Source organism: Lucilia cuprina, chromosome 6, assembly GCF_022045245.1.
Source record: "Lucilia cuprina isolate Lc7/37 chromosome 6, ASM2204524v1, whole genome shotgun sequence".
NCBI lineage: Eukaryota > Metazoa > Arthropoda > Insecta > Diptera > Calliphoridae > Lucilia > Lucilia cuprina.
Window position 1 is genome coordinate 6283096 of NC_060954.1, and position 12125 is coordinate 6295220.

The following is a 12125-nucleotide window of genomic DNA, read 5'->3' on the forward strand; positions in this document are numbered from 1 at the left end:
CAGTTCTAGTTCAGTTCTAGTTCAGTTCTAGTTCAGTTCTAGTTCAGTTCTAGTTCAGTTCTAGTTCAGTTCTAGTTCAGTTCTAGTTCTAGTTCTAGTTCTAGTTCATTTCTATTTCAGTTCTATTTCAATTCTATTTCAGATCTAGTTTAGTACTACTTTAATTCTAGTTCAGTTGTAGTTCAGTTCTAGTTCAGTTCTAGATCAGTTCTAGTTCAGTTCTAGTTCAGTTCTAGTTCAGTTCTAGTTCAGCTCTAGTTCAGTTCTAGTTCAGTTCTAGTTCAGTTCTAGTTCAGTTCTAGTTCAGTTCTATTTCAGATCTAGTTTAGTTCTAGTTCTAGTTCAGTTCTGTTTCAGATCTAGTTTAGTACTACTTCAATTCTAGTTCAGTTCTAATTCAGTTCAGTTTTAGTTCAGTTCTAATTTAGTTCTAGTTCAGTTCTACTTCTGTTCTAGTTCTATTCTAGTTCCGTCCTAGTTCAGTTCTAGTTTATATCCAGTTCAGTTGTAGTTCAGTTCTATTAAAGTTCTTGATCAGTCCTAGTTCTGTTCTACTTGAGTTCTAGTTCAATTCAAGTTATTTTTGTTTAGTTATTATTTAGTTTAATTAGTTAAGTTCTAGTTTAGTTCTTGATTTTAGTATTTTATATATTCCAACGGATCCCATGTTAATTAATTACAACTGATATTATATATTTGCATTTTATTTAAATAATATTTTTATTTTTAAACTTTATTTGATAAATCTTTGTTTAACTGGTATTATGCCTACATATAAAAATAGTTAGAGCCGAATTTACAGTTCAACGGCCCGGCCCGTACATTTTAAATTCTTAAAATCTAACTTAAGCTGACAATAATATACAATATATGAAAAAGTAAAAGACTTGTTTCATAAATAAATTCATGCCTATAAAAATATGTATATGCGAAAAAATATATATATCATTAAAAAGTTTTCTTTGTATTAAAAACAAACTGAAAGTAGAAAGAAATGAATTATTATTGTTTTCAATGCTTTTAAGGATCAATATAAAAATAAATATGAAATATAAGCAGCTTAAATCCGTAATAAATAATTACACTGAATTAAAAAAATTTTAATTTGAATTACAATAAAATTAAAACTATTTAATGCCTCCTTAAGTTGAACAAATGAAAAAAAGATCAGTGTTATGGTTTTAATAGGGTACTTGTATAAACTTCAATTAACTCCAATATTTGGTATCCCCTTGAGTGGGCAGTGGATGTTGATAGGCTGAAGCTGCCACGGCAGCTGCTGGGTTCATGGGGTTATTGTGTGTGAGCGAGACATTGGCCGCGGCGGCATAATCATTGAGAGAATGTTGTGTAGCCGCCGCTGCATGTGCATGATGATGTGCTGCTGCTGCATTATAATTTGCGGCGGCTGTTTGATAAGCGGCCGCCTGAGACCAATTTGAGGGATTTTCTAATTTGGTATAATTATCCGAGAGATGTAATGAGGGAGAGATTTTTGAAACACTTTCGGCGGTTAGTTTCGAAAAGTCATCAATGGATAGTTTGGAGTAATCTGGAAGAAGAGGGAAATATTTTAACACAATTATTAAATTTAAATTTCAATTTAAATTTCCAAAACACCCACCTTGATGATAATAATTCTGTCCACTGAAATGGGTATTATGAAAACTACCAGCAAAACCTTGATGCGCCGACTGGGCTGCCATCAAATCATAGCCTCCCATTTGTGAGTGAGGATGGTGATGATGGTGGGCTGGGTGATGAGCGGCAGCCGCAGCTGCAGCTGCTGCTGCATGTACACTGTGCTGGTCATTCATGCCCCCACTGGAGGCGGTTGTTCCGGCTGCCGGACTATAACCCATGGAACTCATAGCTAAGGGACCAAAACCTAAGGGCGTAGAGCCACTGGCTCCCGTCGAAGCAGCTGCAGAGTTACTAACTCCCGACGCCGCCATAGCACCATTCATGCTGCCTCCACCACCACCACCCGAATGTTTGCGCAGGCGTGCCCTTCTATTGCTAAACCACACCTGTATGCGAGCCTCTGTTAGTTGCGTAGATTGAGCCAATTCTTCGCGGGTATAAACATCAGGATATTGAGTGCGAGCAAAAGCTCTTTCTAAAGCCTCTAACTGATCGGCCGAAAATGTAGTTCTTGATCTTCGTTGTTTACGTTTCAACGGTATGCCGGGCTCAGATTCAGTATCACTTAAATCGGAATCTCTGGCTGAAAATAGAAAAGAATAATATAAATTTAAAAATATTTAACACATTTTCTCGCTTTTCTTTTACAATTCTCAATTAATCCTTAATAATTAATGTGACATTTACACTTGTTCTCTCTTTTATCGTTACATACTTGCGTGTGTGATGTTTGCGGTAATATAAAACTGTCATCAATTATGGCTAAAAAGCCGGAAGGATTTTCCCTACTTTAAACACATGAGTTGACCTTTTTTCCATATTTTTCTTTTTTTATCACACACACAAAATAAAATAAATTAATACAGCGACCACCTCGCCACACACAGGGTTTTGCTTTTGTGTTAAAAGGTACACAAAATAAAAAAAATAACCTCAAAAAAATTGTATAAAAGGAAATAAAAAATTAATTAAAGCAAGTGTTAGGTACAGAAGCATAAGGTAAAGGATATCAAAGAAATTTGTTAATGTTTAAGGATATCCGGTTTTTGAAATTTATTTCAACTTTTGTTGAGCAAAAATAAACTATTATGAGGATTTTTCTAGAGGTTTACAATATAATTAGAACAGAACAAGAACATAACTAAAATAGAACTGGAACAGAAGTAGAACTAAAATAGAAAAGAACTGGAAGAAAACTAGAACAAGAGTAGAACTAGAACTACTAAAACAGAACTAGAATAGAAATAAAAGAACAGAACTAGGAAAGAATTAGAACATAACACGAACAGAACTAGAACAGATCTAAAAAAGAACCATAACAACACTAGAAACAAAACTAGAACAGAACTAGAATAGAACTAGAAAAGAACTAGAACAGAACTAGAACAGAACTAGAACAGAACTAGAACAGAACTAGAACAGAACTAGAACAGAACTAGAACAGAACTAGAACAGAACTAGAACAGAACTAGAACAGAACTAGAACAGAACTAGAACAGAACTAGAACAGAACTAGAACAGAACTAGAACAGAACTAGAACAGAACTAGAACTAGAACAGAACTAGAACAGAACTAGAACTAGAACAGAACTAGAACAGAACTAGAACAAAACTAGAGCAGAACTGGAGCAGAACTAGAACTGAACTAGAACGGAACTGGAACAGAAGTAGAACAGAACAGAACTAGAACAGAACTACAACAGAACTACAACAGAACTACAACAGAACTAGAACAGAACTAGAACAGAACTAGAAAAGAACTAGAACAGAACTAGAACAGAACTAGAACAGAACTAGAACAGAACTAGAACAGAACTAGAACAGAACTAGAACAGAACTAGAACAGAACTAGAACAGAACTAGAACAGAACTAGAACAGAACTAGAACAGAACTAGAACAGAACTAGAACAGAACTAGAACAGAACTAGAACAGAACTAGAACAGAACTAGAACAGAACTAGAACAGAACTAGAACAGAACTAGAACAGAACTAGAACAGAACTAGAACTAGAACAGAACTAGAACAGAACTAGAACAGAACTAGAACAGAACTAGAACTAGAACAGAACTAGAACAGAACTAGAACAAAACTAGAGCAGAACTGGAGCAGAACTAGAACTGAACTAGAACGGAACTGGAACAGAAGTAGAACAGAACAGAACTAGAACAGAACTAGAGCAGAACTGGAGCAGAACTGGAGCAGAACTGGAGCAGAACTGGAGCAGAACTGGAGCAGAACTGGAGCAGAACTAGAACTGAACTAGAACGGAACTGGAACAGAACTGAAGCAGAACTAGAACAGAACTAGAACGGAACTGGAACAGAACTAGAACAGAAGTAGAACAGAACTAGAACTGAACTAGAACAGAATTAGAATAGAACTAGAACAGAATTATAATAGAAATAGAACAGAACTAGAACAGAACTAGAACAGAACTAGAGCAGAACTAGAACAGAACTAGAACAGAACTAGAACAGAACTAGAACAGAACTGGAGTAGAACTAGTACAGAACTAGAACTGAACTAGAACGGAACTGGAACAGAACTAGAACAGAAGTAGAACAGAACTAGAACTGAACTAGAACAGAATTATAATAGAACTAGAACAGAATTATAATAGAGCAGAACTAGAACAGATGTAGAACAGAACTAGAACTGAAGTAGAAATGTATTGGAGTAGAACTAGTACAAAACTAGTATAGAGTTAGAACAAAATTAGGTCTATACAAAACCAGAGCAAAAACTATAGAGCTAATTATTTTGACTGTTACCTGAACCTTAGTCTTTATTATAATACGATCAATGATCACTTCTTTAATTTATCTTATGTTATACAAATTATTTTCTTGTTATTTTTTTAAGAGTTTCCATTTTTTAATAATTAATATAACTTTTATGAGGTTATAAACTTCAATAACAATATTTTTATAAGAAGTCATTTAACTTTTGACCTTTCACAATCTGTGTGTATGTACATTCTCTAACTAACAACAACATGTTGTGTGAAATACTATAATATTGACGAAATATGTATATAGTTTGAAAAACTACAAGAACAAACTTATTAAAATAATGATGATGCTGTTGCTGTCAGCTACTTCAAAATTATAAATGGCTCATAAAAACTCATAAATTTTTAAATGGCTATTAAATTTTAAAATAAAATTAAATTAAAAAGTAACACAATAAATTCCTCTCAATGTTTAACATCTGTTTCCTATGAAAAGAACATTTCACATCAAAAACAAGAAATAAAAACCCTTTTGGCAACTCTATACGAGAAAGAGTGTCATAGAGAAAGAGAGCCCGAAAGACTATTTATTTACATTGCATATGTCTTTAAGAGTTTATACTAAACATGTCATTATGGCCGTGACAAATCTGTCAAAAGATTACCGCCAAATATGTATGTAAATTAAGTGTCATAAAATATAATATGCTCTAACAAATTCTAAACAACCCACTAACAAAAAAAAAAAAAAAATAAACTATAAAAAGAAAATAGGAAAATAAAGAACTATGTCCACAATTTAGTATGACATATTAAGAGTTAAACCCCGTTTTACTTTAAAAATACGCAATATTTTTTTTCCATATATTTTTAAGAAATACAAAAGAAAATCTCATCGTTAAAAGCAAGCAATAACCTAATTTGACATGTTAAGCCCCCTTTTTTCTTAATATAAAAGGAAATGGCGGTAGTCTAAGTGTCAAATACATACTACAATGTGGTGGCATGGTTAGTGCCAGTTGACAGCTAGGATTATATTACAAACACATCATTGTGTCACATACAGTGTCAATATAAAATAGTATTATACTTGTAGTTAAAGGAAAACCACACACGCACACAGGAATATATGCAATTATTACTGGTAATTGTATAACAATTTACATGGTTTTCTTCTATTGAATGACATTTTACTAACTAAATGAAATACAACTCTGTAAGATGGGGAAAAAAAAGACGTAAACCGCTATTTTAGGTTATTTAGCGGGGAGTTATTTAGGCGTTACCAGCAATTTGGTTATGCTTCATCATTGCGCCGAATGTGAGAGAAAAATTTATGAAGATCGTATTAGAAATGAGACTTAAGCGAGAAAGGTAATTGGGTATAGTTTAGAATGACACTAGAAGAAAAATAATGGGAAAAAATTTACTTCCTGAATGCATTAAAGTGTTAGGAATTGTAAGCAAAATCTTTTTCATATCAGGACGATTGAATTTAGAGGACTGAAGATCACAGATCAGAGACTGAAGATCAATGTTTAGAGGACTGAAGATCACAGATTAAAGACTGGAGATCAATGATTAAGATCACAGATCAGAGACTGATTATCAATGATCAAAAAGCACAAGTTCAAAGAAAATGTTGGGAATTGTATGCAACATCTATTTTATATCAGGACGATTGAATTTAGAGGATTGAAGATTACAAAACAGAGACTGAAGATCAATGATTATAGGACTGAAAATCAATGATCAAAATGCACAGGTTCAATGAAAGTATTAGGAATTGTGAGCAACATCTCTTTTATATCAGGACGATTGAATTTAGAGGACTGATGATCACAGATCAGAGACTGAAGATCAACGATTAGAGGACTGAAGATCAACGATTAGAGGACTGAAGATGAATGATCAGAAGGCACAGGTTCAAAGAAAGTGTTAGGAATTAGAAGAAACAACTCTTTCATATCAGTACGATTGAATTTAAGACTGAAGATTACTAATCAGAGGACTGAAGATTAATGATCAGAGAGCACAATTTCAAAGAAAAGAAACTCAGAGGACCGAAGATCACTGATCAGAGAACTGTAGGTAAATTATCGGAGGATCACTGATCAGAAAACACAGGTTCAAAGAAAGTGTTAGGAATTGGAAGCAACATCTCTTTTATATCAGGACGATTGAATTAAGAGGACTTAAGATCACTGATCAGAGGACTGAAGGTCAATGATCGGAGGATCACTGATCAGAAAGCACAGGTTCAAAGAAAGTGTTAGGAATTAGAAGCAACAACACATTCATATCAGGACGATTGAATTTAAGACTGAAGATCACTAATCAGAGGACTGAAGATTACTGATCAGAAAGCACAGGTTCAATGAAAAGAACTTCTACAAATTGATATTTCTTAAAAAAAAAATAAAAACATATGATCTAACTTTTTAAAAAGCTTCAGCAGTTTCAATTCAGGACTGAAAATTGCTGATCAAAGTTCTTAAACAAAATCTGTTAACATTTCAATCAACACAGGTTTAAAGAAAAGAAACTTGTAGAGTTTGACGATGCTTTAAAAAAAAAAAACTAAGAAAATATGATTTAACTTTTCTAAAAGACTGATCTTGAAAATCGATCACTTATTGTAGCATATTAGGAGGAATATTGTCTTATATTTTGGTTGGATTTTGGGCTTAACACAGTATAATGGAGGTTTTAAATCTGTGAAGGTAGCATTGTTAGAAGCTTGAGTTCTTTCTTTCCAGAGCGATTCAGCTTAGGACTGAAGATCACAGATCAGTTCTCAGTTGATTTCATTCGGTAACTATTAACTAGATCGTATTTCACTCTCTAGAATACTTCATATAAAGACTTTCTCAGTTGATTTTATTCAGAAACTGTGTAGTTATTGATCATTGCTTTAAAGCGATCACCATTTACTCAAGCTTCGTTATTTTTTTAAAAGTGTAAGAAGCAATGATCCTTTAGTCTTCAGAATACTTTGTATTCGTAAACCTTTTCTAGGATTATCTCTTAATACAAATCAAACAGTTCATTATGTAACTATGCACTTAATGATCATTGATTTAACACGATCAGCATTAACTGATCGATCTGATAGATTCTTTAAAATCGATCATTGTTTACATTAGTGTCCAATTATCTTCAAAGACTTTAATTAAAAGGCTTGTCTCCAAAGAACCAGTAGCGTAACTAGTCCAAAATTTGCAACTTTATTGGAACATAAACAATCTGTTCGTTAGAGAGTATGGAGAATTGATAGTTGTCAATCCAAAGAACTAGTTCATAGTTCTAGGCAAGATCAGTTAGCCCTAGGGAAACTAATAATAAACACTTTTACTCTACCTTCTCCATTTTGTTTCTTTTACATTTCCCCTCAAGTGTGATAAAACATTAATAAAATATTTAGTAACTAATCAAATCTCTCAACCTCTCAACCCTCTAATAAAAAAACACACAAACAAAAATTAGTATAAAAGAAACTCAAAAAAAAAAAAAAAACAAACATAAACTAAGATCAAGATCATGATCATCATCATCATGAACACATTATATTTGCCACGATCAATAATAGCCAGCAGCCGAATTAACAGTAGGGCCAGCCAAAAATCAAATGAGAAAAATGCCGATCGTACAAAGACATGAAAAACCACCGCACAGGACTCCCCATGGTGTATTACAGATGCCGCAGTGTGTCGGCTTATTTGTTCATACCGTCAATGCTTTTGTTAAGTTGACACTTTTTTTCGGGCATGAAAATTACGAAACTGAAATGAAATTTATCACAAAACACACAACAAAAACGAAATGAAATGAATTGAAATAAAAGAAGAAAGAAAAATTTTTGTTTAATGATAAATAAACGAGAGAATTTAACGAAGGCGTTGTCTCTTCTCAAGACTGCGTTATGTTAGATGACTTATGTGTTTTTGAAAATAAGTTTAATGAACAGTTTTTTTCTTTTAAACTTAAAAAGACCGCACACAAGGATACTATACTATATCCTTTAAAGTTTTTTTTCTTTCTTAACATATATTTGCTTAAGTGCTAATAACTTAAAATATGCACAAATATGCTTTATCACTGCTTAGATTTGCCCGGGTTTTTTGGGTTAGTTATCCTAAAGTGACCTTTTAACTCATTTGTTTGGTGACTTGTATTTTTGATACCAATTTTGTCCCTAAGGATTTGCAAGCCAAGAGTGTGTGTGCGTGTGTGTTCATTAGGTAAAGTGTAAAATATCTAACGCCTTCTAACTTCAAACATTTGCCGCATTTTCTTTTATATTTTTGCCTTGTCTTGGGCCCTAAAAAAACTAGGGGCGTCTTTGTGTCTCAAAGGTTATTTTCTATATTCTTTAGGATGTTATTGTTCAAATTGGCAACATCATATAAACAACTCCTTTTCTTCTATAACCTGTATTTATGCAACTATCGTATTTTCCAACCCCTACGAAAAACAAACTTATTATTACGACAAACTATAGCTCTCTCTTCAAACAGTCAGCCGCCTTTCTTTCTTCCTCTAGTTCTTTTTTTTAAAGCTATTTGTTAATATAACTCAAAACAATAGGTTCCGTTTTGTCTATTATGATTGTTGAGAAAAAAAAAAAAAAACAAAAAAACAAAAAATATTTTGGTTAACCTGCCCTTAATATCCTTTTTTACTTCTTTAGTTATGCTTTTTTAACGTCTGTTGATCTTATTTTTTTCTCTCTCATCTAATATTATTAATTAGCTCAAGTGATTTGTTTTATTTCATTATTCTCTTTTTGACTTTGTGATTTTTCGTTGTCGGTTTGTTGTAAGATCTTTTTTTAGATCTTTTGTTTGTAGGCCGATATCTTTTCACAGGTGAAGTGGGCTTGTCTCGTATATTGGGTTGCGATGTGGTACTAAACAAATTACCGCAATATTTAACAGCATTTAGACAACATGTCTATTGTTAGAGGAATTTCGACTAGAAATCTTTTTAAATTTTTGCTAACCTTAACTAATCAATCGTTTTAAGTATGAAAATGTTAAAAATATGTTTAGATTTAGATTTTAATAAATCTTAAAATCCAACGCCATTTTGTATTCTGAAGATATAGCGTCATGATTTCTATGACACTAGATCATGACTAGTTCAGTTCTAGTTCATTTCTAGTTTAGTTCTAGTTCAATTCTAGTTCAGTTCTAGTTCAGTTCTAGTTCAGTTCTAGTTCAGTTCTAGTTCAGTTCTAGTTCAGTTCTAGTTCAGTTCTAGTTCGTTCTAGTTCAGTTCTAGTTCAGTTCTAGTTCAGTTCTAGTTCAGTTCTAGTTCAGTTCTAGTTCAGTTCTAGTTCAGTTCTAGTTCAGTTCTAGTTCAGTTCTAGTTCAGTTCTAGTTCAGTTCTAGTTCAGTTCTAGTTCAGTTCTAGTTCAGTTCTAGTTAAGTTCTAGTTCAGTTCTAGTTCAGTTCTAGTTCTAGTTCAGTTCTAGTTCTAGTTCTAGTTCAGTTCTAGTTCAGTTCTAGTTCAGTTCTAGTTCAGTTCTAGTTCAGTTCTAGTTCAGTTCTAGTTCAGTTCTAGTTCAGTATTAGTTCAGTTCTAGTTCAGTTCTAGTTCAGTTCTAGTTCAGTTCTAGTTCAGTTCTAGTTCAGTTCTAGTACAGTTCTAGTTCAGTTCTAGTTCAGTTCTAGTTCAGTTCTAGTTCAGTTCTAGTTCAGTTCTAGTTCAGTTCTAGTTCAGTTCTAGTTCAGTTCTAGTTCAGTTCTAGTTCAGTTCTAGTTCAATTCTAGTTCAGTTCTAGTTCAGTTCTAGTTCAGTTCTAGTTCAGTTCTAGTTCAGTTCTAGTTCAGTTCTAGTTCAGTTCTAGTTCAGTTCTAGTTCAGTTCTAGTTCAGTTCTAGTTCAGTTCTAGTTCAGTTCTAGTTCAGTTCTAGTTCAGTTCTAGTTCAGTTCTAGTTCAGTTCTAGTTCAGTTCTAGTTCAGTTCTAGTTCAGTTCTAGTTCAGTTCTAGTTCAGTTCTAGTTCAGTTCTAGTTCAGTTCTAGTTCAGTTCTAGTTCAGTTCTAGTTCAGTTCTAGTTCAGTTCTAGTTCAGTTCTAGTTCAGTTCTAGTTCAGTTCTAGTTCAGTTCTAGTTCAGTTCTAGTTCAGTTCTAGTTCAGTTCTAGTTCAGTTCTAGTTCAGTTCTAGTTCAGTTCTAGTTCAGTTCTAGTTCAGTACTAGTTCAGTTCTAGTTCAGTTCTAGTTCAGTTCTAGTTCAGTTCTAGTTCAGTTCTAGTTCAGTTCTAGTTCAGTTCTAGTTCAGTTCTAGTCCAGTTCTTGTTCAGTTCTAGTTTAGTTCTAGTTCAGTTCTAGTTCTGTTTTAGCTCAGTTCTAGTTCAGTTTTAGTTCAGTTCTAGTTCAGTTCTAGTTCAGTTCTAGTTCAGTTCTAGTTCAGTTCTAGTTCAGTTCTAGTTCAGTTCTAGTTCAGTTCTAGTTCAGTTCTAGTTCAGTTCTAGTTCAGTTCTAGTTCAGTTCTAGTTCAGTTCTAGTTCAGTTCTAGTTCAGTTCTAGTTCAGTTCTAGTTCAGTTCTAGTTCAGTTCTAGTTCAGTTCTAGTTCAGTTCTAGTTCAGTTCTAGTTCAGTTCTAGTTCAGTTCTAGTTCAGTTCTAGTTCAGTTCTAGTTCAGTTCTAGTTCAGTTCTAGTTCAGTTCTAGTTGAGTTCTAGTTCATTTCTAGTTCAGTTCTAGTTCAGTTCTAGTTCAGGTCTAGTTCAGTTCTAGTTCAGTTCTAGTTCAGTTCTAGTTCAGTTCTAGTTCAGTTCTAGTTCAGTTCTAGTTCAGTTCGAGCTCAGTTCTAGTTCAGTTCAGTTCTAGTTCAGTTCTAGTACAGCTCTAGTTAAGTTCCAGTTTAGTTCTAGTTAAGTTCTAGTTCAGTTCTAGTTCAGTTCTAGTTGAGTTCTAGTTCAGTTCTAGGTTAGTTCTAGTTCAGATCTAGTTCTACTTACTTATAGATCAGTTCAGTTCTACTTTAGTTATATATCAGTTTAGTTCTTGGAATACTTGTGATTATTCAATATTTCATGGTCCGTAGTCTAGTCTTTAGTATAGTTTATAATCTAGTCTAGTCTATAGCCTAGCAGATAGTCTACTCTATAGTCTAGTCTACGGTCTAGGGTATAGTATAGTCTAAAGTAAAGTCTTAAGTCTAGGGAATAGTCTGGTCTACAGAAAAGTCTATTATAGTCTAGTCTATGGTCCAATCTATGGTTTAGTCTATAATCTAGTCTATGGTCTAGTTTATTGTCTAGTCTGTAGTCTTGTCTATAGTCTAATTTAGTCTAAGCTGTAGTCCAGTCAATAGTCTAGTCTGTAGTCTTGTCGAAAGTCTATAATCTAGTTAGTTGTCTGGTCTATAGTCCAGTCTATAGTTCAGTCTATAGTGTAGGCTGTATTCTAGTCTAAAATCAAGTCTATGAATTGATATGTCTAATGAATTAAAATTAATTAGATACATTCACTTAATTTTATTAACGTTTACCTTTCCCCTCTTCCCACTTTGTCCCATTGGTAAGACTTCCACTAAAACCCCATTATGTTCCCTTTTTATTAGCAATTCTCTTAATGCCTGGCAACACTTTTCCCCTTTTGCTTTATTAATACTTTCATTAGTGTCGTTGTTTTATTCGTAGTGAACGCGTGTTTCAAACTTAATCGTTCGTATTAAAATGATAATTAATTAAATTTATTGTTGTGAATATATTAAATAAATTGCATAATATTATTAAGC

The 12125-nt window shown here is 33.2% G+C and overlaps 1 protein-coding gene across 1 annotated transcript in view; it reads right to left on the reverse strand.

Moving 5' to 3' along the window:
• Positions 1-1061: 1061 nt before the first annotated feature.
• The window catches only part of LOC111683381 (protein gooseberry-neuro), a 36071-nt gene continuing 25007 nt past the window's right edge, over positions 1062-12125 (reverse strand). Inside the window, exons 4-5 of the mRNA XM_046954863.1 lie at positions 1625-2227; positions 1062-1552 (exon numbers count right to left, since the gene is read on the reverse strand). Coding sequence (XP_046810819.1) covers positions 1209-1552; positions 1625-2227 — 947 coding nt within the window. The 3' untranslated portion in view covers positions 1062-1208. The remainder of the gene's footprint in view (positions 1553-1624; positions 2228-12125) is intronic.